Source organism: Sinohyriopsis cumingii, chromosome 15 (assembly GCF_028554795.1).
Source record: "Sinohyriopsis cumingii isolate HCF-2022 chromosome 15, ASM2855479v2, whole genome shotgun sequence".
Classification (NCBI taxonomy): Eukaryota; Metazoa; Mollusca; class Bivalvia; order Unionida; family Unionidae; genus Sinohyriopsis; species Sinohyriopsis cumingii.
This window is the reverse complement of record NC_142975.1, coordinates 108,545,234-108,571,942: the sequence shown is the minus strand read 5'-3', so window position 1 is coordinate 108,571,942 and position 26,709 is coordinate 108,545,234. Positions and strand designations below refer to the sequence as shown.

At 35.2% G+C, this 26,709-nt stretch overlaps 2 protein-coding genes across 9 annotated transcripts in view; both read left to right on the top strand.

Moving 5' to 3' along the window:
• Window positions 1-9,095, top strand: part of LOC149782448 (phospholipid scramblase 1-like) — a 76,517-nt gene extending 67,422 nt beyond the window's left edge. For all 7 annotated transcript variants that reach the window (XM_089933864.1, XM_089933869.1, XM_089933868.1 and 4 more), the window contains exons 9-10: window positions 2,781-2,839; window positions 5,658-9,095. In XM_089933864.1, the coding sequence (XP_089789990.1) occupies window positions 2,781-2,839; window positions 5,658-5,699 (101 nt within the window). In that variant the 3' untranslated portion in view covers window positions 5,700-9,095. The remainder of the gene's footprint in view (window positions 1-2,780; window positions 2,840-5,657) is intronic.
• Window positions 9,096-15,726: 6,631 nt separating this feature from the next.
• Window positions 15,727-26,709, top strand: part of LOC149782447 (phospholipid scramblase 1-like) — a 108,393-nt gene continuing 97,410 nt past the window's right edge. Inside the window, exon 1 of one of the 2 annotated variants that reach the window (XM_089933863.1) lies at window positions 15,727-16,244. The gene's annotated coding sequence lies outside the window, so the exon portion shown is untranslated. The remainder of the gene's footprint in view (window positions 16,245-26,709) is intronic. The other variant, XM_089933861.1, reaches the window with a different exon arrangement.

Here is a 26,709-nt window from a genome sequence, read left to right as displayed (position 1 = left end):
CTAATTTACGATGCATATAGTGTTGCAATTTTTATATACTTGTTGTGGACTAAATTGTTATGGACTTGTTATGGACTGAAATTGAAATGATGCAGAACTGGTTTTGTAAATTTTATGAAAAATAAAAGTGCTTTTAATATTGTCATGTACATGCGTAGCATTCATGTTAGAGGGCATCACATTCAATGTACAAAACAATGATTTATGCTGCTAGATTCTAAAATTAAAATATTCTTGAAATGTTATTTTGAATTTCAATTTATATTCATGAATGGGCAGGCATTTTATTAATAGGATATTTTACCTTTGCAAATAAAAAGCACATTTCATCATGAGAAGGATACCTGGAAATTTGAATCATTCTTGTGAATTTATCATTGATTCTCTCATCTTTGTGTGACTCAGCATTTGAATACCAGTTTGCATGACATATAGAAACAATCTTTATTTGTTTCTTCCTCAATTGTCAAGAATGCTTGTCTATACATCAACTGAATGTGTAGATGCTTGTCTATTCATCAACTGAATGTGTAGATGCTTGTATATACATCAACTGAATGTGTAGATCCTTGTCTATACATCAACTGTATGTGTAGATGCTTGTCTATACATCAACTGAATTTGTAGAATGCTTGTCTATACATTAACTGAATTTGTAGAAAGCTTCTCTATACATCAACTGAATTTGTAGATGCTTGTCTATACATCAACTGAATGTGTAGATGCTTGTCTATACATCAACTGTATGTGTAGATGCCTGTCTATACATCAACTGTATGTGTAGATGCTTGTCTATACATCAACTGAATGTGTGTATGCATGTTTTTAAGTGTGTATATACTTGTCTTTGAATGTGTATATAATTTTCTGTGGATCAGCTAAATGTGTTATGCATGTCTATCCATCAACTGTGAATGTGCATATGAATGTCTATACATCAACTGTAAATGCGAATGTACATGTCTACACATCAACTTTAAATCTGAATGTGTCTATACATCAACTGTAACATGCAAGTAGTTGGCTATACATCAACTTTGAATGTACATTTGCATGTCTTCATCAACTGTAATGTGCATATGCATGTCTATACATAAACTGTAAATGTGAAAGTGAATGTCTATACATCAACTGCAAATGTGCAAATGCATATATATATATATGCATAAACTGTATGTGATGTCTATACATCAGCTGTGAAGTGCATCTGCTTGTCATTTTTATAATTCATCTACTATAAATGTTTAGATGTATGTCTATAAAGCAGATGAAAACATGAAAATGCAAGTCTATACGTAACCTGAAATTGTAGAATGCATGTCTGTACAGCAGTTGTAAACATGCATGTGCTTGTCTTTTTGCAATACATCAACTATGAATGGAGCAAATGTGGATGTGCAAATGCATGTTTATACAGCAACTGTGGATGTGCAAACGCGTATCTATATATCAATTGTGGATATACAATTGTAATGTCTGTACAACTACTATGGATGTGCAAATGTGTATCTATATATCAACTTCGTATGTGCATATGCATATCTGTACAACAGCTAAATGTGAAAATGCATGTCTATATATCAACTTTGGATGTGCATATGCATGTCTATATATCAACTGTGGATGTGCATATCCATGTCTGTACAACAGCTAAATGTGAAAATGCATGTTTATATATCAACTTTGGATGTGCATATGCATGTCTATATATCAACTGTGGATGTGCATATGCATGTCTGTTCAACAGCTAAATGTGAAAATGCATGTCTATATATCAACTGTGGATGTGCATATGCATGTCTATATATCAACTGTGGATGTGCATATCCATGTCTGTACAACAGCTAAATGTGAAAATGCATGTTTATATATCAACTTTGGATGTGCATATGCATGTCTATATATCAACTGTGGATGTGCATATGCATGTCTGTTCAACAGCTAAATGTGAAAATGCATGTCTATATATCAACTGTGGATGTGCATATGCATGTCAATATATCAACTGTGGATGTGCATATGCATGTCAATATATCAACTTTGGATGTGCATATGCATGTCTGTACAACAGCTGAATGAAAATGCATGTCTATATATCAACTTTGGATGTGCATATGTATGTCTGTACAACAGCTAAATGTGAAAATGCATCTCTATATATCAACTTTGGATGTGCATATGCATGTCTGTACAACAGCTAAATGTGAAAATGCATGTCTATATATCAACTTTGGATGTGCATATGCATGTCTGTACAACAGCTAAATGTGAAAATGCATGTCTATATATCAACTGTGGATGTGCATATGCATGTCTGTACAACAGCTAAATGTGAAAATGCATGTTTATATATCAACTTTGGATGTGCATATGCATGTCTGTACAACAGCTGAATGTGAAAATGCATGTCTATATATCAGCTGTGGATGTGCATATGCATGTCTGTACAACAGCTGAATGTGAAAATGCATGTCTATATATCAACTTTGGATGTGCATATGCATGTCTGTACAACAGTTAAATGTGAAAATGCATGTCTATATATCAACTTTGGATGTCCATATGCATGTCTGTACAACAGCTGAATGTGAAAATGCATGTCTATATATCAACTTTGGATGTCCATATGCATGTCTGTACAACAGCTAAATGTGAAAATGCATGTCTATATATCAACTTTGGATGTGCATATGCATATCTATACAGACATATCTATGACAAATTAACTTAATTTTCTTCGTTTGGCACTTAATTTAAATATACATATATTATTATTGTAGTCCCCCTTGAGATGGATGTGAAGCAGAAAGCTACAATCATTGGAGCTGTCTTCTTGCTGGTTTGTAGTAGTTTTTTTTTTAATAACATTTTCTGTACTTAAAATATTATGTGGGTGTCTAACCACATATTCTCAACATTCTTTCTGTATCTTGTCTCCACTCACCACATTTTTTCTTACATTTCTTCATTATTTTGGTCACAATTCTTTGTGTGTGTGTGATTTGGATTTTTAACGTAGCTTTAGCAATGTTTCAGTCATATCGCTATGATGTCTGCAGTGTGACAGTTTATAGTGATGTATAGCACTGGGGCATCATGTCACGGACATGTAGTTTGATGTCCCACCCAGTCACATTATCCTGAGACCAGGCCGACAAGTCCAAACACTAACCTCTTAGTGCTTAGCGCCAAGTGAGGCAGCTGTTAGTACCATTTTTATAAGTCTGTGGTATATGCTTGGCTGGGGATCGAACCCACAACCTCCTGCATCCAAGGTGGATGCTCTAGCCACTAGGCCACCAGAGCGGTCTCACAATTCTTTGTGTAATTCAGTTTATTTTACTTGAATTAATTTATCACATTTGAATGCTAACATCAGAAGGTAAGTTTGACTCGTAATAGTCCAACTTAATTGAAGTCTGTGTCCAAGTGTTTACATCCAAGAGAACGTTTTATCTTATTTACATCATGAAATTCAATACCATGTTGTATTCAGAAAGTACTGTCTGGACAACAGTGAATTTGGTGAAAGTCTAAAAGCTGTGTAACTTGGGGGGTTGGGTGGAGCCAGTGCAACAAAAGAGTTGCAGGAAGCCAAACTTCATTATTGGGGCCCTGCATTCAGATGTAGCAGCTCTAGAGCAGTCATGTTTTCTGTCTGTCTGTATATACATGTGCCTGTCTATCCATTTATACTTCATATAACTATGAAAGCTTTGCAACCCTTACACACAGCTGGCTGCCGTTTGGTAGGTGAAAAGTTTATTACATGTTGATGTGCCTATAACAGGTCTATATTTTAGGTCCAATTTTGTTGAGTTACTGTCCATTTAACCAGTATTACTTGGAACCATATATTTTGATCCATTTTGGTGTGTTCAGTGTCTTGTAGACATGGATATGTTTATAAATTTTGTGTCTGCTTAAATTTTATTGGGTTACGTACTTTGAAAACAAACTTTATATTTCATTTTGGATGTTGCTTGTGACTGGCATAGTTCAAGAACCATTAATTATAATTTGTTACAATTTAGTATGAACATTGTCTCAGAGACCTAGATATATATTTTATGGATTTCTTCTTGTTAAATCTATTGTGGATAGAGCTATGACCCATGTCAATTAATTTCCTATATTCATATGAGATGTTGCATGTGATAAGCACAGTTCAAACACTGTTTAACATATTCATATGAGATGTTGCATGTGAAAAACACAGTTCAAACACTGTTTAACATATTCATATGAGATGTTGCATGTGATAAGCACAGTTCAAACACCGTTTAACAATTCATATGAGATGTTGCATGTGAAAAACACAGTTCAAACACTGTTTAACATATTCATATGAGATGTTGCATGTGATAAGCACAGTTCAAACACTGTTTAACATATTCATATGAGATGTTGCATGTGATAAGCACAGTTCAAACACCGTTTAACATATTCATATGAGATGTTGCATGTGATAAACACAGTTCAAACACCGTTTAACATATTCATATGAGATGTTGCATGTGAAAAACACAGTTCAAACACCGTTTAACATATTCATATGAGATGTTGCATGTGAAAAACACAGTTCAAACACCATTTAACATATTCATATGAGATGTTGCATGTGAAAAACACAGTTCAAACACCGTTTAACATATTCATATGAGATGTTGCATGTGAAAAACACAGTTCAAACACCGTTTAACATATTCATATGAGATGTTGCATGTAAAAAACACAGTTCAAACACTGTTTAACATATTCATATGAGATTTGGTAGGAGTATTATCTCATAGACCTCAATATGCCTTTTATGAGTTTTGTGTTGTGATCTTCATTGTGGATAGACTTTTGAACTTTGACAATTAAACTTGAAGGCTTCACATGTAGGTACTCCTAAACATTGTCTCAAACCCTTCAAATGCCTTGAATGGTTCTTGTCTTGCCTATTATCTTTTGGATAGAATTATGTCCCTTTACAGGCATATTCATTTCTTAATATGAATGTTCCTTGTAATCAGCATATATCCAGAACCATTTTATATATTCTGACAGAATTGAAGAAGATTTTATCTTAGACCTAAATGTACCTTTCCCCGAGCTATATTTCAATTTGTACACCATCTTGGAGAGGGTTATGGGTTTTATCAGTATCCAAGAACTGGATGTACCTTTCATTTCATCTAAACAATTTTTGGGAGAGTTATGGCTCCTGTCAGTCAACATCGTATCTTAAAATGGCATTTTGCTAATATTGACGAGCCCTTGAAGGAGTTACTAAAATCTCATTGCCAGAATATGACTGTGTGAGTTATAATACAGGTTTCTGTTACTTTGGGAAAGGCATTTGGCTCCCATTTTCTTGGTGTGTTGTAGCCAGTAATATTTCAAAAGTGTTGTTAATACCAACAAATCAAAACAAGCTTTATTGGATAGCTGCGAAACCTGATATATATTATGCTCATCATTTGAAAATGTGCAAATTAAGAAATCCTTATACTAACATATTTGCACTTCTCTGACTTCAGACAGAGCTGATTCAACTCTGATGAAATTTAAACAGGTTTCTCAAGCTGGATCAGACTTATTGGACCAGGATTGTTTTATTTATAGTGGGATTACGTTCAATACTTTTATTGATTTTTTAACCTCATTTGCAGGAATTCATTGTCTTTGAGACACAGAAAAACAACAATCAATAATATACTTCAGTCCCCACAATGAACAAAGTTCAGCATGGATTACAGCTTGCATGAAGAAAGTTAATTTTTGTGTCTGAAGACTGGACTGAGTTACACCATTTCTTTTTTTGTAATTTAATATGAAGGATGCAATGCAACACACTTGTAAGAAATATAACAATTCAATGCATAGTACATTATATATATATTTGATTTGCATTTAGAATAGATCTAGTTAATTTATAGAATTGTTTAAGTAAAATTAATCACATTAGGTTTTTATTTTCGTATCTTTTAGATGTTATAAAGGACTAGATTCACCTTGGATTAAAATCGACCACAATGTCAGATTTTTATATTTTTAAAAATGTGTCTACTATATACTCGGGTACTTTTGTTTTCAACATGCATCAACTTTCCGTATAAATGATTGATGTGTCCTGTTATTTACTACAATTAATTTTTAACTTTATTACTAGAAAATAGGTCTGAATACTAATATGTATCTTCAGTTACATAGCAGTGTTTGTACAAGCAAGAGGGGAAAAAATTAAACAAAGGACACCTGATCACATTACATAGCAGTGCAGTAGCATTCATATTTGTGGGAGCCATGAAATATCCCCCTTAAGAAACACACAGAGATCTGTATAAACACACACACACACACACGAGCGCACATAATAAATTTGTCCAGTGAATAACTGTACCAAAGTATGGATGGGCTTTCCAATAATTATTGTATAATATTTATTCACACATTTGAGAGACCAATTAAAATACTGACAAGACATCACTCAAATTTGGTGAAGAGGGTGCAGCTGATTCTGAGCCTGTAACTACAGATTTCTTACCAATGCCTTATGGGGGTTTTTTTTGGGGGGGGAGGTGGAGTGTTTTTGTTTTGAGAAACAATCCATGCAAGCAGAAAATACTTTATGATCAGCTTCATCATGAATAACTTTACAACTACATGGGTTCAATATTGCATTCATATTGTCTGTTATAGATCTCCTTGTGTTTGCTTTCATCAGTTTAAAATGTAGCCAAGTGTTGCAATGTTTATCTGTTTATATGTCTGTACTGTATTATATATCAGGCATGTGCAATCTAGAGCCTGCAATCAGGTTTTATCTGCTTATATACATCATAATTGTGACTTTAAAAATTGATTATCTAACCTGTACCTTGGAGGAAGTGTCATGTGCCTGCTGTATATTTTTTTTAACCCAGATCTGCAAACAGAAGTATAGTTAATGAGATTTAAGTTATGCTTGGCATATTACCTTTCCTATAATGTCCATATTATTTTCACAACACATTATGTGGATATAATCATACATGTGCAAGTACCTTTTGAAGTTTTCTTCATTTAAATTTTAAAAAACCACTATCCTAGTATGAAATTCTCGCAGAATTAAAGTTTTTTTTATGTAATTGACATATATTTACTGAGGTGAGGCCTAAAAAGAAAAATTCTTTGTTGTTTTGTTTTTCAATGCCAAGTCTTTCTAAAGTAATGAGTTCAAGTCGAATCATGCTCAGTTTGAGTAATTTAACACAACTTTCACTCCACTATGTCCAGTAGTCATATATTCAGTTCACGCCAGTCAAGTACATAGTGTTCATCTGTCTCGATAGATTGTTGTTTGCTGTAATTGTTACAGCTCTATTTCACTGTCTTTAAATTATCTGTTTGAATTTTGTAATTTATTTCCAAAGTCTGCGACTGAACAAATTAATATTTTGATGTTCGAAAATGGTGTGCAAGGAGTACTTGAATGTACATTTGACATCTTTGCACACAATGATATAAAGTATACAGAAAACAATGATTATCTAATGTAATTCCATGGTACAATCCATGCCAATAGGGAACAAAAATACATAAACCCGAACATTAATTTGTTTACTTGTTTATTTATCAGAATCTGTCTTTTCTCACCAATTAAGTAAAATTACTCTCCAGAGTTGGATTGAAACTTCACAAGTTCCTGCTGACAATCGGTATAATGAAATATCATAAAACGTGTCAAATTTATCAATGTTTCTTTACCTAATAATATTGCACATTTTTTTTCTAGAAATTGATAAATTCCTGCTGTTTCTGTGATTATCGGATGATCTTCTGAAGAGCAATAGAGAACAAATACCTTAATTTTATATGTAAAAATGTAAATATAGACCAAGATCCTTAACATTGTCATGATTAACCTTTGCTACCACTTTACAAACTATTGTGGTGGGTGATGCATGTACTTAATGTTGAATCCATCCAGATGAGAATCTAGCTCAAATTATATTTTCAGCATTCCATTTTGTAGCATGACATGACATTGACAAGTGCCTATGACATCATAAATGTACCCATTTGAACCTATGTTGTTATTGTTATGAGACTTCAATCTATGACATTGTACTTCTAACTTCTATTACGGTCATTCAGAGGGTAAAGTGAACCTAGCGTGACATGACATTGACAAGTGCCTATGACATCATAAGTGTACCCATTTGAATCTTATGAGACATCAATCTATCACATTGTACTTCTAACTTCTGTTACGGTCATTCAGAGGGTAAAGTGAACCTAGCGTGACATGACATTGACAAGTGCCTATGACATCATAAGTGTACCCATTTGAACCTATATTGCTATTGTTATGAGACATCAATCTATGACATTGTATTTCTAACTTCTATTACGGTCATTCAGAGGGTGAAGTGAACCTAGCATGACATGACATTGACAAGTGCCTATGACATCATAAGTGTACCCATTTGAACCTATGTTGTTATTGTTATGAGAATTCAATCTATGACATTGTACTTCTAACTTCTATTACAGTCATTCAGAGGGTAAAGTGAACCTAGCGTGACATGACATTGACAGGTGCCTATGACATCATAAGTGTACCCATTTGAACCTCTGTTGCTATTGTTATGAGACATCAATCTATGACATTGTACTTCTAACTTCTATTACAGTCATTCAGAGGGTAAAGTGAACCTAGCGTGACATGACATTGACAAGTGCCTATGACATCATAAGTGTACCCATTTGAACCTATATTGCTATTGTAATGAGACATCAATCTATGACATTGTATTTCTAACTTCTCTTAGGGCCATTCAGAGGGTAAAGTTAACCTAGTCCTGTCTCAGTATCTTGGTGTGTATTTCACATGTAGGATACAGGATACTTGTGACGTAGGTACTATTTCAGACAAGTTTGTCCGTGTGTATTTATATATGTAACTGCTTGATAATCTTTCACCATGTAATAAGTGTGAAATGTTAGCTCAAATATCAGTTCATTTTTTAATTGTATGATCTACAAGAACAATGTACTTTCGGTATTAAAATTTTTAAAGCTGTGAAACATAATCTTTATTGTATTAGTAAAGTTTTCTTGAATAATTTTATTGTTCTTTGTCTTTAATGCACACAAAATGTATTTGTCCTTTGATTAATTATTTTTCACAAATATTCCTGTATATTTAATTAAATTGTCATCTTATGACTATAGACTTTAACAAGACCAATCAACCACTTCCACTCATGTTTTAGTACTGATTTAAAAAATAATAAAAACTTGCAGATATAGTTCTTAAATGGTAGTGATTTATAGGACCATTTCCAAGCTTGCCTGGTGAACATTGTTTTACAAAATCTATCACAATACTCCCTTCTAACAGCTTTGGGACCAATCAGACATTTCCCAGTTAAAATAGTTATTGGGATGTATCCCAAGTTGAACTGAAAGAGGTTTTGTGGAATCTATTACAAATCTTCCTGATAACAGGCATTTGGGATTGATCCAAAGATTGTATGAAAGAGACTTGTGGAACTGATCCCAAATTTACCAGGTAAATGATTTTTGGGACCAACCCACAAGTTTGTTTCATAAGACGATTTGATATTGATCTCAACTTTTCCTACAAGAGGTATTTGGAATCAAACCCAAGCTTATATGGTAAGAGATTGTTAGGATCAACTGCAAGGCTGCATTTTGGGAGAGTTTTGAGATCGATCGCAAGTTTTCCTAGTGAGAGATTTTTGAGACTCATCTCAAATTTGTAGATTTTATGGAATTGCTTTGTAAGAGATTTTGTGGAATACAGGCAAGAAATATTGTGATCAATCCCCATGCCTGTTTGAAAATGGGTCTTCAGAAATAATACTGAATCCCAAGACTGCCTAAAGAGAAGAATACGGGTTCAAGTCCATTTTCGCGATGTAAAATATGGCCTTGACACCATGCCTGCAAATCTTGTAAATAAAGCAAGCTTCCAAGCACGACATGAAACAGACTTGGTGGGAAATGCCAGTGGATTTTCTCGAGAGGCAGACTAATTTGATACCTACTAAAGTCATTAATTTTTAAACTGATAATGTGTAACATAAGCACAGAATGAGGTGACATAAGTATATTCTACCCAGCAGAATATGGGCAAATTTCTTCAAGTATGTCCACTTCGCTCACAAAGGAATTTTTCAGTTATTTTCAGTGTATGTAAAGGATACATTGTTACTAAATCAGCAAAATATATGAAAACTGGAAAAATGGCAAAACATTTTAATAATATTTTTTAATTTTTTAATTCTAAAAATAAATTATTATAGTTAAGAGTTAACCATTATCCTGAAGTGGAACTTTATAAAGTCATAGCCTCAAGATTACCTCACTACTAATGTTCATAGCAACATAGTAGAATAGTTACAGATTATTGATACAAAACACAACTTGGTGAAACTATCTGCCAGACTTTGCATAATGTTGATTTTACATGTTCTGCTGTATTCAGATTTTTTGAAAAGTATTGTCCAAACTACGTTATAAATAATATGCGCAATGTCTTACTCAAAATCAGTCATCCAGGATCTCGATAATATAAAACAGACCCATTTATATATATTGTTCTAGAACCTGGATGATAAATATAGTATCGCGATGTATAGAGGATAACAGGCTCGGCCAGTGAGATGCAAGATGTCTCATTAATATATGCTGATGTCACTTCTTATAGCACCTGCCTATGACAGCGATAATAGAAGATTAAGGTGGATTAAATTCTGATTGCAGCTGAGTCTCCCAAGTGATAACAAGCTTGGCATATCCGATACAAGATTACATTATTAATATACGTAGATCTTGCCTCAACCAAACTCATGCAACATCTCAATAATAAAAGATGGATTAACAAGATTTGTCAAAATATGATGAGTAATATAGCTGCAAAATTGTTGACAAGCTCAATCAGCTGGAAGGTCGCATTGAATGATATGCATGAATTTCACTCAGTTACACTCATTCAAGATTTTCCAGATTTTATCAAAATAATATAAAAATGTTGTCTCTATAATGATGAAAAATCTCCATATCGGACGAAGACCACCTTTTGAATATATATGCATACCTTAGCCCTAAAGAAAAACATAACAATATATTAACGAAACTGTCCTATTATATCCTGGTCAATATATAGCCGGGTGGAAGCTCACTTAATCATGTTCAACATGACGTCATTAATGTGTTCATCTTGATCAAAATAATTTAAATAAACGTATCTTCATGCACTTAAAAAAAAAACAACTGCATTTCATATAAGAAAATATTTTAAGGGAGATGTGGAACAAAGTGGATCAATGACCCTTGGCTAGTGATAAAAAGCTTGTTATTTTTAGCTGAACCTACGTTATTGTGAACTAAATCCAAAAATAATAAAGAGATAAGTTTGATCATAAATCAAAACTTATATGGTGTTAGTAATGAACACCAATACTGAACGTGCCTTTGTACCAATAGTCTTTTTAATCGCTTGACGTGCCAACCGTCTTGATGTTTCACAACGATATAATCGGAATGAATTTGTATTTTAGACGAAAGAGTCAAAGAGCACTTTGTAATTCTAATAAATGATTAATAAATGATTCATCTCAAATTATATCTGAACACAAATGAAAATGATTTCACGGACTGATATTAAAATAGGAATTCATCATTATGTTTATTACAACCTTACATAAAAACCAACGACAATAAAATGACCATGATGTTCATTATGTAAATAAGATCAAAAGAGGTGGATGTCTGTAACTTTTGAATCCAATAAACTTTCTTGTCTCTGATATATATATATATATATATATATATATATATATATATATATATATATATATATATATATATTGTCTTCTGTTTGTTCATTTGGAATGATAGAACATTTGTTTTATGAATATCCTGCAATATTAAAATCTGGGTCTTGTAATGATGTTCCAAAGCGAGAGGCTGGTTTGTCTTGAGTATTTTGTTTCCTAATTTTAAGCACGTAAATAGGTAACATGTATTTTTAGAATCGCATGAATGTAGAATTTGTATTAGTCTGTACACTGGTGATAGAGCTTATTTCTCTGGACAAGTACCATATACCTCAGCGACCAGCATTAGAAATTTATGGCAAAAGAACGTTGAAAACAAGGTGTAATACTTATCAGGTACAGAACTGAAGATTCTTCGTGTAAGAGCAAACGGCGGCAGAATATGATTGCGATAAAGATTTAGGCTGATGTTTCCTGTTGTTTCTGAAGACTCGTCTCATTAATTATCGAAAACTGCGGATGAGATATATTTTATAGCAATATTTGTGACTGGTTGGGTCATGATGCTGAGTGTCTGCGGCATGATGTCCCCAGTGCTAGCTAGACATTACTACAAAGTGACACACACACACACACACACACATATATATTAGAACATACCGTGTTCTGTATGACATATTAAATTCTAATTTGTGAATGGCCTGTTATAAATAAATCAATATCGCAAATTAATATATGAAGGAAAATTAAAATATATCACAAACACACACACTATATATATATATATATATATATATATATATATATATATATATATATATATGTTACCGTAACGAATAAATAATTCAACGCCTCCTCATCTACATGTGGTTTTGATTAAACGTTATCATACGTTAAACTCCACCTGATTTCTTCACACGACAGTTTTGTTATGAACCGGTCTGCTTAGTATTAATTCGTACTAGCCAACATGTAATAGGGTGTGATTAGCCTAGTTCCCAACCCGTCAGCAACAAGTGCGTGAAAAGAACCAAAGATCACGTGTTACAATAATATCTAAACTGCCACGGCGTGAATGACGTCAGTTTTTTTCAGTACAAAGGCGCACACGAAGTCATAGTCCCTTTAATAATCGACTCTGCTATCTGGTGGTTTACTATCCAGTTTTGGACATAATCGCTATGTCGACCAACTCTGAGGTCAGGACAGTATCACAGGTGCACGACATTAGTTTGGTGTCGAAAGAAGCAATAATCTGAAGAAAAATATCATACCAGGTAACAAAATTGCCACAGATTACCTCGATGAACCGTTCTATCACACACTATATATATATATATATATATATATATATATATATATATATATATATATATATATATATAGAGAGAGAGAGAGAGAGAGAGAGAGAGAGAGAGAGAGAGAGAGAACGGGTCATGGGTGTAATTTGAGGCAATTTTGTCACTTGGTATGATATTTTTCCTTCAGGTTTTTGCTTTTTTCAACATTAAGCTCTCGTCGAACACATGTGGTTTGTGTGTGAACATTGACAAAATAGTTTGCAACAATTGGCTCCTGCTTCTGCTTAGAAATTCCGTTTAGAAATACTCATATTTACTTTCATCTTGATTCTGGTTTACTTTATTGGCAACTTAAGGTTTAAGTAGAGAAGAAACGCATTTGTAGTCAAAATACACTACCAGCAAACGCAAACAATATACAAAGCACAAATGTGTATTTTACTAGTTATTTGATTGATTGTTTGTTTTGGAAAACACCCCCACAAATGCGGCTTCATTTTAAACCCAAAATGAAAAAAAAAATGAAAGCCTTGGTCCAGATATACGAGAACGATGTAAACATATATGTCTAGAATTGGTTGGAGGTCATGTTGCAATTCAGTGTCCTTTTAGAATCTCCTGGTCATTTTCATTTGCATTTTAATTAAGTTTCATTTGTATTTAGTGAATTATTCCGTTTATTTTTTTTAAACTATTATAGAATTCTGAGTTAATAGTTTGTTTTCCCTTTCGGATGAACTATAAAATCTTCTACGTCATCGTAAATCCCTAATGCAAGGTCTGCATTAATTCCACTTTGATACATGCTGACAATACATGCTGAGGTGTCGGTTTTTTCCTGATAAACTTAATATTTTGTATTCCTTCGTATGATGCAGTTATATCCTCTACTTCGTTTATCTTTTCCATTTTTACTTCTTGTGTTTTTTCTTCTTTTTCTCTTCTTTCGTTTTCTCTTCACATATATTTGTGTTCTTTTTCTCTTCCTTTGATATCTCTTCATGTGTCTTTTTCCCACCTTTCTCCTGATTGGTTTGATTTTGAATCTCTTGTTTGCTTTTATTGTGCTTCTATTTAATTCTGTTCTTCTGGTTTGTTTTGTTGATTTTTTCCTGCATTTTCTTTTGATCTTCATTTTCCTTTTTGTTTCTAGTTGCTGTTTTGGTTGTGTTCCTTATTTTTTCTTCTTCTTCCTTCTCATTTCCTTGGATCATGTCCTGTATTTCCATACTGGTTGCATTTTTTAAAATGATATTTACAACCCTTATACACTGGCTATCCATTCGATCCAGAATCAAACACAAAATTTGTTCTCTGCTACGTTTCACTGACGGACTCCAGTCCAACATAGCTATCCGACCTCACCCATGTGTACACATCAGCAAGATACTTACGCTTCTCTTCTAACAATTTTATACTCATTATCCCCCCTATGAAAACGAAGTCATATGGACAACGTTCTTTTGCATACCAGGGCCCAGCAACGTGGAATAATGTAATCGAATGTTGATGTGTCTCTGTAACACTCGCAGGGAGTTAACGATCCCTTTGTGTCCATTCACAAAAATCTCTCTTATTTTTAGGAGTCGATTGTTTCCTTTAGGGTATGGTAAGTAAACTCCATTGCATAAGGTAAGTGCATGAATATCTTTTCGGTTGATTCTGATTTCTCTCAGTTCTTCTATAATACCCTTGACTTGGGGTTTTGGTCACTCTTGGAGGATTTCTTGCGCTCCTTGTCTTTTTTCAGCCATTACTACAGTTTTCACTTCGCCTTCTTGTATAGACATTTTGAAGTGATCGCTAAACATTAACATCTTTTTTTTTATAGTTTACGTTCATAATATTTCCATTTTTTTTTTTTGTAATGTCAAATATTCACATATTTATGTGCCCATAGCTGGGGCGATTCGATCTTCAGTTGTTTTCATTGGACGTCATAACTTAATGGCGCAAAAGCAAGCAGTGTGCTTGACGGCATGGTATTCTATGTGTATCCACAGAGGTATGTGCGGCATAGTATTATATGTGTATACACAGTGGCATGTACGGCATGGTATTATATGTGTATCCACAGAGGTATATGCGGCATGGTAATATATGTGTATCCACAAAGGCATGTAAGGCATGGTATTCTATGTGTATCCACAGAGGCATGTACGGCATAGTAATATATGTGTATCCACAGAGGCTTGTACGGCATGGTATTATATGTGTATCCACAGAGGCATGTACGGCATGGTAATATATGTTTATCCACAGAGGCATGTACGGCATGGTATTATACGTGTATCCACAGAGGCATGTATGGCATGCTATTATATGTGTATCCACAGAGGCATGTACGGCATAGTATTATATGTGTATACACAGAGGCATGTACGGCATGGTATTATATGTGTATCCACAGAGGCATGTATGGCATGGTATTATATGTGTATCCACAGAGGCATGTATGGCATGGTATTATATGTGCATCCACAGAGGCATGTACGGCATAGTATTATATGTATATACACAGAGGCATATACGGCATGGTATTATATGTGTATCCACAGAGGCATGTACGGCATAGTATTATATGTAGTATTATATGTGTATCCACAGAGGCATGTACAGCATAGTATTTTATGTGTATCCACAGAGACATGTACGGCATGGTATTCTCTGTGTATCCACATAACCATGTACGGCATCGTATTCTATGTGCATCCACAGAGGCATGTACGGAGTAGTATTATATATGTATCCACAGAGGTATGTAGGGCATTGTAATATATGTGTATCCACAGAAGCATGTACGACAAACGTAACTGTTCATTCTTCCATTCAAGTATCAATTGCCTGAGTTTATTTTGGTACTTTGTATCTTGTATATATAAGGACACGTTCACTATGGGAGCGATTACCTCCCTTGGTAATATCTGCCAGGTATTCAAGAACACATCGGGTATCGAGACTGACACTAGAGAAGCAGGCCACTTGGCAGATAAATCATTATGTTTCTGTATAAGTAAAGGTGTGGGTAGTATTCCTTATTTGTGACAGGGATATAAGCTAGAGTCTATTTCGTCGTGTTTTACTTGGACACGGCCAACATCTTGGAATCTGATGTGCAAAACACCTGCTACGTGATAATCGTCGTGCGTTATCTTCTTGGGGAACGGTAAGTCTGATATTGGTATTATATAACCACGCCTTCTATGGTTCTGTTATAACCTATTTATACTTTACCACAGGCCTTTGAAAGGATGTGACTGTTGTCAGAAAATGTCGCAGTGTCTGATATATATATATATATATATATATATATATATATATATATATATATATATATATATATATATAGTGTAATTTTATGTATTTCCTCAAATATTTTATTACAACTTTAAAAGAAATTTCAAGAGGCCTTAGTTCCAGTTTCCTCTAACTTTTAAGTTGGTTATACGCCACTGTTTTTAAAAATATTTATCTGACATGACTGACACCTGTCAGATATGACTTATCCTTGCCTTACACTGACTATTCCATAACTATAGGGAAATGGATATTGGTAAATAATTCGCAAGTTGTCAGCCCTGGTATATATTTGTTTGAACAGACACACTTTTTTCGTTTAGAAAATCATTTCAAACCACGATGACTTTTTGCAGGCAGCCAACTTAAATATGCGTACTCTTCCCAAAATCCAGACACTCCCAAAATAACCCATCTCCTGCTGCTTTTGGCTCCTTTTGACCACGTTGAAGTACCGGTCGTCACACACACACAAACACACACACATACATATATACATACATACGCGCGCACACACACACACACACACACACACACACACACACATATATATATATATATATATATATATATATATATATATATATATATATATATATATATAAAGAGATTAACAATTTTAAAGTCAGTTTGCCCCGGGCAAGCTGATTGGTTAATTGAACTTATCCTTGGAAAAACTGAGCTTGCTCCAGAAATGTCAGATTCTAAAAAGCAAGAGTTGTGTGTGTGTATGTGTGTGTGTGAGAGAGAGAGATAGAGAGAGATTTTTTTAAAATAACAGATCTGTATTATTTTTTGTTAATGATATTGTCATAGATTGCATTATTCTTTATCTATTCAATTTAGGCTTAAATCATCATGCAGATTTAATCATGCATTCAGGAGGAAAACAATGTACAAAATATGTCCATCAGTGAAAAATTCACAAAATTTTCAATGATTTCACTGTATATGTTCTTCTGGGGTTGTTATTACCACTCATGTCTGGAGTGTGTTATGACCACTAGTGTCTGGCGGGTATTATGACCACTCATGTATGCCTCCGCTTCCAAATATCATCTAGCCATCTTGAAATCACCGACATGCCAACAATATTTGATAAGCCGACTTTTGAGATTCAGAACACTTATTGTTATACCTTTAATGGTTTGCCAAGCAGTATTTACTGACCAGTCTCTTGTTTATACCTTTAATGGTTTGCCAAGCAGTATTTACTGACCAGTGTCTTGTTTATACCTTTAATGGTTTGCCAAGCAGTATTTACTGACCAGTCTCTTATTAATTATCATATAAACAATAGATCATAAACATGGCAGAGTTACCTGTATATTGCATCTAATGAATCCGATACTCCTTCTTGAGAAGTAAGTCTCTTGTTTTATCATCGGCAATGGCACGTACAAAGCAAACTTGAGAAAGCTGAGAAGCAAGGAATCAATGGAACATTATACGAAAGTATATAAATATACAAAGAAGAATTACAAATTTATAGAAAGAAGAAACATAGAGGATGAATTCTACTCACGAACAAGAAATCGAGAAGAAAATGGCGGCTGCCTTCAATACGATATAGAACTTGGAAAAATACTTTAAAACAAGGAGAATAGAGACAGAAGAAGGGTCATTCCTTAAATGCTACTATCAGGAGGGTACCCAAGAACTGGACATGAGGACTATACCGAGAGAAAAAGTACATGCTACATCAATTGTAATAATTGCCCTGAAAACTAGAAACCCGGACATACTACAACAAATATACTCTAGTAACAGGAAAGGATATGATGGATACATAATAAGACCCAGGGAAAATTTGCCGGTCCAACCGTATGGAAAATTAAACAACTCGGGAGAGACGGTAGTAGTAAAAAAAAACAACACAACACCAATCCTAATAAAAGAGAAACAGACAGGAGAACTCCATCTATGCGACATTCCCATGGAGATACCACTGGAAGACACAGTTGACCGTTTCGAAATAAATTTGGCGTAAAAGTGAAAAAAATCAAGATTGGCGACCGTTCCAGGATTCTCAATATACAACGGGATTAGAATAGTGGAAATTGAAAAGACAAAACTTAGGAGAATTAACAGGGCTTTCTATCTACGCGGATTCTTGACAAAAGCTTGGTACAAGGGATGTATACACCGCAGAAAGTGTAATAGATGCGGAGAGACGGGGCACACTCTACATAAATGCCCCCAAAACCCAGCTGAGACCCAAACAGGGAGAAGGGAAAATGAATAAATCTAGACCGCAACGCTGGAACCTTTCCCAACTATTAGGCAACACGAACAACAACAAGAACCACCAGGACAAAACAATAACAACGACATCAACAAGAAAGTCATAAACAAGAGGCAGTGAAACAGAAACAGCAATACCCTGAGCAAAACAAACTTCAACAGCAGCAAGAGAACCAGAAACAAGAGATGGAGCGACAAAAACACAAAAATACACAAGAACATCAAAGCTCAAAACATCAACAAGGAGAACAACAAAACCAACTAGAACTAAAGCAAGTTCAGCAGCAACAACAAAAGAAATTACAGAAACAAGTAACAGGAATACATAAATCAAAAAGCAGACGAAATCCAAGTGAAACAATGGATGGGGGAAAAGAAAACAACAACAAAGAAATAAGCACAGCCGATAATTCAGAAAAGAAGCACACAACAAGGAAAACAGATACAGAACAAAAACTAGGCCATAAAAGGAACAAGGAGAAAAACAAAGCAACAAAGCGGCAACTATGGGTTGTTTTCACCGACGTCACGATTGAGTACGCAAATACCTACAATGCAATGCGATCGCACTTGCGCCACCATTATGAGTCCCTAACAAACCTTTGTCAACATTTGTCATCATGTATATTCAAGATAATAATCTGATTTAACTGTCGACATGGACGTTTACTTCATTGAAACAATACACATATTAAACTTGAAACTGATTGCCCTATAGAACTAAAAAAAAACTAAGGCTAGAAGTTCCCTTGCTTTTATCGAAAGACATAATAGTTAAGCTTAACCGTAATCATGTATATTGCTATCAAATAGAAATGCATTCTTATTTTACAAACAGGCAATATTTACATTTTTAAAAAGTGTGTCGTATCATATCCCTCAGCTTGTCATCTTGAAAGAGTATTTCCGGACAATGAATTTCGGGATACAATATCAGTTATGAATTAAAATTTTACAGTATTTGATTTATGCCAGAACTTTTATGTACAAATACTTTTCGCGACAACAGGTGTTTGTACCAAAGACAGTTGACAAACCAGTTTAATTAGACTGGTCAAATATTGTATTTGTTGTGGAGATGATCGACGTAGGATGATATTGAATAAAAATGATAACCGTTCAAAAAGACGTTACATCTTCACTGTATTCAAACGAAACACATGCAAAACGGAACATGACTTTGTGTCGAATGTCAAAACGAAGTATTCCTGAAATGCTTTTAGAAATATTAAATTATATATTAACAATTGGCTTTTTAACTTGAAAGATAACCAAATGATTGATTTCATCCCATGAAAATTAAAAATTATTAAATATTTCTGCTTGTTTGTGTATCCATTTGTTTATGCCTTTGTTTATCAATAATCTTTTTGCCTATGAAAGAATAACAAAGACTGTTGAAATTTAAACGTTTTACTTGAAGAAAACAAGTAGAAAAGTCACATATTCTGTCTCGTGCGTTTGACATGCGCAACAGAATGTGATGTATTATTATATTCTTACGCACAAAATGAGACGTGCCTTCGTAATTATGCGGGAAGAACAATGTTATTAGGTGCCGATTTGAGGGTCTAGGGGCTCAAAATGGCGGATATGGAAGTACACACGTTTTGTGACGTCACGTGAAAACAACGGATAACTGCAACAGTACAATCAGATCTAACAGAGGAACATATAGAAATGCACCTGGAAGACTATGATGAATGCCTAGAAAATCAGCCAACTACAATGATAACACCAAAAGAGATAGTAACAACAGAACCCAAGCAAACAACCTCGATAGAAGAAGAAAAAAAACAACAGAGATAGACGTAGAAGAAAGGCAATTAAGAGACAAAAAAGAGAAAGGAGACAAAAATGTTAGACATACCTTCTGTGCAGCGATGAATGCCTTTAACAGGGGGGCCCCGAGTGGCCGAGTGGTCTAAAGCGCTCTTCGTTACGGATCACTGCCATCTCACCTCTGTCTGCGGCGGTTCGAGTCTAAGATTCAGCCAATGTGGGTATGTGAGAAAGCTTGCCAGTAGCTTCTCGAGGGTCGGTGGTTCTTTCCGGGGCTTTCCCGGGTTCTTCCTCCACCATTAATACTGGCCGCCATGTATAGCCTATCGTGTGCTGAAAAATGGCGTTAAACCCCACAACAACAACAACAACAAAGCCTTTAACAATATTTTCATTTTATATACAAAAGCCAAAAAGTATGAAATTCATACAAAGAATGTAACATATAAATAAATAATAACAAGACATCAGCCAAAATATATAGCATACACAACAACAAGTAGGGCTGGAGTGCCTCCCTAAATGGTCTGAAAAAATCAACCGGGGAGAGAACCCTCTCTCCCAAAAAAAATACATGGCACGTGGGATCTGCATTTTCGGTCATGCTTTGAATGAAATATTGGTGGTTAATCCTCAGTGACGGATGCTTTTATTGCCAACATACCCGTCAATGAAATCTCACAAGTTATATTATTAACAATTAATGCATTACTTACCTATAGACCGTGACATGCATCAAACCAATCGTTATACTCGGCCAGCTAACAAACTGCTCGAGGCTGGGTTTGTTACTTGAACAAATATTACGCTTAAAATGTAATTGAGAAGTTTGAATAACAATATTGATTCTTTATTTATACACACATATATATAGAAGACGTCTTATGTTGTAGTGTTGGTCATAAGTTAAAATGGTGCTGATCTGACGTACAATATGTGACCATCTTGAAAATATTGTTATCGCTACTGCCGAATGGACGGTCTTATCAACATGGAATTTTAACTGAGAGATTTATACAAATGTCTAGCAGGTCCTAACTAAAAATGTTGCCGGTCTGACATCCAGTATGGCCACTTATTTTTATCAAGGCTATAGTCAGTGAGTTTGCTTATTGGACCAGTTACTGGCTGACGTCCGAGTTTTAATAATTTAGGTGAGAAATAAATAATCAATCGTAGTTACGTTTTATATTTTTTTTTTCTTTTCTGTATGGTCTTCAATTTTTTCTCTGTCCCACTCTGTTTCTTACGACTAGCGCATATAAAATAGTGATACTAATACAGATGGGTGGGTAATGTAGATTGTATCGATCAGGGTAAAGTACAGACTGTTACTCATGTTGGAACATTGATTACCTGTGTAAGGTTCTGCAGTTGCGTCATATGAAACTAAGGGATATTAATAGCGCCGATAAATCAGTATTAAAGACTCCAGTGAAAATTACTCAGTTGTTCAAATCGGTTTCAGATTCATCAGTCCATGACGAGTGTGCGTGTGAGAGAGAGAGCGAGAGAGAGCTCAGTTCTTCTCTTGTAGGTTACGTTGTTTGAAACGTTCATTGCTATCCCTCTCCCATTCCATTCGAGTTCTGTCGTCTTTCCGATGAAAAGTTGTTAATATAAATAGCACAGTCAAATATATTTTACAGTCAAGAAACGTTTCACGGTGTACAGTTACTGTAAGGTTGGATATATTTTGGATTGTAAATCTTAGTAAACTGTTTCCTTCATTGATGTCTAGGGGTTGCATGCCTTTCTATTTTAGAACAAAAAGGTGTACACAGTATTGTTTTTGTTCAATCGATGTAGAATGGAGAAATTTGAAAGATTTTTTTGTTTTTGAAAGCTAGATGAAGAGACACTAATACCTTGGCACGTACAATAAGAATTCATAATTTAGACGGTAAGACGCTGAGAATACATATTACTAGGAACACGATACCTATCTTTGACTGAAGTACACGTTTTCATCATTATACCCAGACTGTATTATCATTGTACCAGACAAAGGTATATTATCATTGTACCAGACAGAGGTATATTATCATTGTACGCAGACTGTGGTACATGTATTCGTATTCTATCCTGACTGAGGTAAATGTATTATCATTGTGCCCATATTAAGCTACGTGCATTATCATTGTACCCAGATTGTTGTATATGTATTTTCATTGTACCAAGACTAATGTATATGCATTATCATTGTACCCATCCCGAGGTACATGTATTATTACTGAGGTATATGTATTTCCATTGTACCCAGACTGAGTTATACGTATCATTGTACCCAAACTGAGATACATGTATTATCATTTTACCCAGGATGATGTGCTCAATTTTATATGCGGTAGTTTATAACTTATTTTATGACGCTGGAGCATTCTCTTTTTTTTTTACATACGGTGAAAAGTACACTCGGGTATAGTACACAGACCCTACCCACCCACCCCCCAAAAAAATATGTACACGACAAGAACTGTAGCGCAAGTTCTTGTCATACACTGCGTTATATGTCTCTCATACTCTGTCTGCCTTTGTTTTGTTAAATAGTTTTAATTATATTTATTAAGTATAAATCTCTCATAATATTATTGTGTTAATCTGAATCATATAATTATCTTTAAATAACTAGTTATTCAACGTTTATTAACAATTGTCGGCATATATACTGACTGTAGTGAATCATGGTAGATGTAATCGACTGAGGCATATATACTGACTGTATCAGATTAGGGTAGATTGTAATGGACCGAGGCATATATACTGACTGTAGTGGATTATAGTAAATTGTAATGGACCGAGGCATATATACTGACTGTAGTGGATTATGGTAGATTGTAATGGACAGAGGCATATATACTGGTAGATTGTGGTATTTTCACGCTTAATTATAGAAGATTGTGGTAGATTGCAGTATTTTCATAGATTATGGTAGATTGTAGTGGATTGTGGTAGACTATCGTAGATTGTAGCAGACTGGGGTAAATATTTTCGCCCGTGTATCAGATACATTGATGTAACGTTCTACTTTAGAAATCTGATATGAATATTAGAGTCTCTGCGCAAATACGTCAACCACGTTGTAGGGTTGGCGCAAAACATACTTGTTCAAATCGTCATTATTAATGTTAACAGCTGAATTATGGTTAATTCTTCAAGGAACACTACACTATACGTGTTTGGCATTGTTTCGGGTGTATTATTTTTGTGACGGTTCTCATTTTTCCTGCGTTACTTTTTTAGGCTAGGACCTTTTTAAAGAGTCGTATTACCTTTATTTATTTAGTCATGCTTCTCTCTGTGTAAGGTCACAGCCAGATATATCGCCGATTCTAAATATGGAACATATTTACGGGATAGCATTCCGCTGGGAGGGCGACCCTGACGTATTCTTCCTCTTAATCGGGGAAAACTACCGCGGTGCGTGCTCTCCCCCCCCCCCCCCAATTCTTTTATGCATCGCCTGTTTCAACTGGGGAGCATTATTTTACAAAATAGTTCGAAAGGGCCTAAAATAAACAAAATATATAAATAAAAGTCCGAATGAATTAGTTCCGTTAGAGCAGGGAAAACAAAAGGTTAGTTGCTTTTTTCATATTCCCGACGTTTTTGTACTGTTTGTCCATTTTATACGGCAGGCGTGTTCTGGAACACTTTCGCAAGCCTGTTCACTTCGCGTGGCGCCGTGTGACTTAGCCCTACGATGTCTATACTCCGTACTTCTAGCTCGTAGGTTCCCTGATATTACCCGTAAAACTGAATACAAATCGTATTAGTTAATGTATTAGAAAGTTTGGTTTCCCCTATAAATTTGTGCCTTTGCCACCCTAAATCCCCGTCATGTTAATACTTTGTACTTGTGTACTGTATATTCCTGTCGTGTCCATATTAGTTTCTGTCATAGAGGGACAGGCTTGGTTTGTAGTGGGGTAGGGTTATCTTAGCTAACAGCCCGGTTGGTGTTTATTTTCGCCTTGTTGGTTTCTATTCATCTTTTCCTCGTTTTCTATGTGTTTTTCCGCCACCGCGTCCGCATAGGTGCGCGGTGCTGCTTGATTTTCGAAATCCTTGGATGCGTGCCCTGTCATTTTGCATCTAGGGTACATTCCTTGTACCAGGATTTCAACAGAAATCCCAGTAAATAGAAGAAGGTTGGATTTTTACGGAATCTTCCTTGGCGATGGTTACAATACTAACTCCAGATTTTGCTGTCTTGTACCCCCAAACAGTAGCCATCCTTTGCCGTTTAACATTTATGTTAAATTTCTTCTCTTTTCTGATAGAGTGCCGCTGTCTACTTCCAGAGGGAGTCCTGAGATAAATATATCTCTTGTTTTGGGCCCTATTACTCTTGTAATGGGTGGTGCGTTTGAAACCGTCGCCTTAAGATATCTAACTTTGATCTCCGTAGATTCTAACAGAGGCGTGTTATATTCTCTAGGGTAAATTGTGTATCTATTTCTACCCCCATTTTGAATTCCCTCAGTCTTGTCTATGTTCACATCCTTCACTTTTAGAGCTGTTATTATTTCTGATTGCGGGGCCCCGAGTGGCCGGGTGGTCTAAGGCGCTCACCGTTACGGATCACTGCCATCTCACCTCTGTCTGCGTGAGTTCGAGTCTCGGATTCGGCTAATGTGGTTATGTGAGAAAGCTTGCCAGTAGCTTCTCGTGGGTCGGTGGTTGTTCGCGGGGTTTTCTCGGGTTCTTCTTCCACCATTAATACTGGCCGCCATGTTTAGCCTATCGTGTGCTGAAACATGGCGTTAAACCCAACAACAACAACAACAACAACATTTCTGATTGCCTAGGGTAATCATTGACTATACCAAAATCCAATTGTTGGCATCCTTTGGGGTGTGTGGGCTATTAGGATGTTTTGTCCATCTCCATTTTCAACTTTGACATTAAAGTATTGCTGCAGTTTTGCACCCTTGTAGGGTCGTTTTTGTGCAATCTCATCCATTTCTCCTTGAGAAGGGATTATCTTAAGTAGTGAGTAGTGTTTACAACTGTCGCGACTTTAATTTTTCCTATTTTTAATTAATGAAGTTTACAATTAAACTTCCTAAACACTGTGTTTGTGCCATTTGCATTGTGTAAAGAAATAAATTGCTTTATGTATCGCAAATACAGCAATAAAAGAGTGGAAATTGATATCAACAAAAATGGCGGGGAAAATTATGTCAGTAATAGAAACAAATTGCAGAAGCAGTCCACACTGCAAGGTGTAGAAATATGTGCACATAGTTACCTATATCCCAGATTCCTATATACCCGTGGACTTACGTGCCATTTGTTTCGTTCGTGCAATGGCTGGTCACTATTTCACAGATCTTACTTCTCAAGAATGAGTGTCAGAATCACGGGTTTGTATTCAAAGTCTTTGGAATTTTTTTAATTTTTATTTCGGGTGGGGTGGGGGGTACTCTCCCTGGTTGATCTTTTCAGACCATTTAGGGAGGCCCTCCCCCCCCCCAATATTATGATTGCCCAAGCTATGCTATATTATTTTGTATTTTTTTAATTGTAAAAATTCATCATAGTCTAGTAGGTAATTTTCCATCATCCTCTCCTCTCTTTTGTCTTCTTTTTTCTCTCCTAATTCTGGCTCTTTCTCGTTCTTTTTCTTGCTCTTCTTCTACCGTCCGATATTTCAGTGATAATTCTGTGTTTTTTTGTCCCTGTTGTTATTGTGCCTGTTGTTTTTGTCCTTGTTATTACTGTCCCTGCTGTTGTCCCTGTTGTTCTTGTCCCTGTTGTTATTGTGCCTGTTGTTTTTGTCCATGTTATTACTGTCCCTGCTGTTGTCCCTGTTGTTCTTGTCCCTGTTGTTATTGTGCCTGTTGTTTTTGTCCATTTTATTACTGTCCCTGTTGTTTTTGTCCCTGTTATTATTGTTCCTGTTGTTATTGTCTCTTTTATTTTTGTCATTGTTATTGTTGTCCCTGTTGTTTTTGTCCGTTATTTTTGTCCCTGTTGTTATTGTCCCTGTTGTTTTTGTCCCTGTTGTATTTGGCCAAATTGTTTTTGTGCCTGTTGTTTTTGTCCGTTATTTTTGTCCCTGTTGTTATTGTCCCTGTTGTATTTGGCCACATTGTTTTTGTGCCTGTTGTTTTAGTTTCTGTTGTTTTTGTCCCTGTTGTTATTGTTGATGTCTTGGGTACATGTTCTTGTTCAGATTTTGTTTTCCTTGTTGTTTATTCTCTTGCATTATTGTTTGTTTCTGATTAGTTTTTGCCTTTTTTTGTTTCTCCATTCTTTGCTGCTGTTTTTGATCATTTGTGACGATTCTCTTGTTTTGGTCC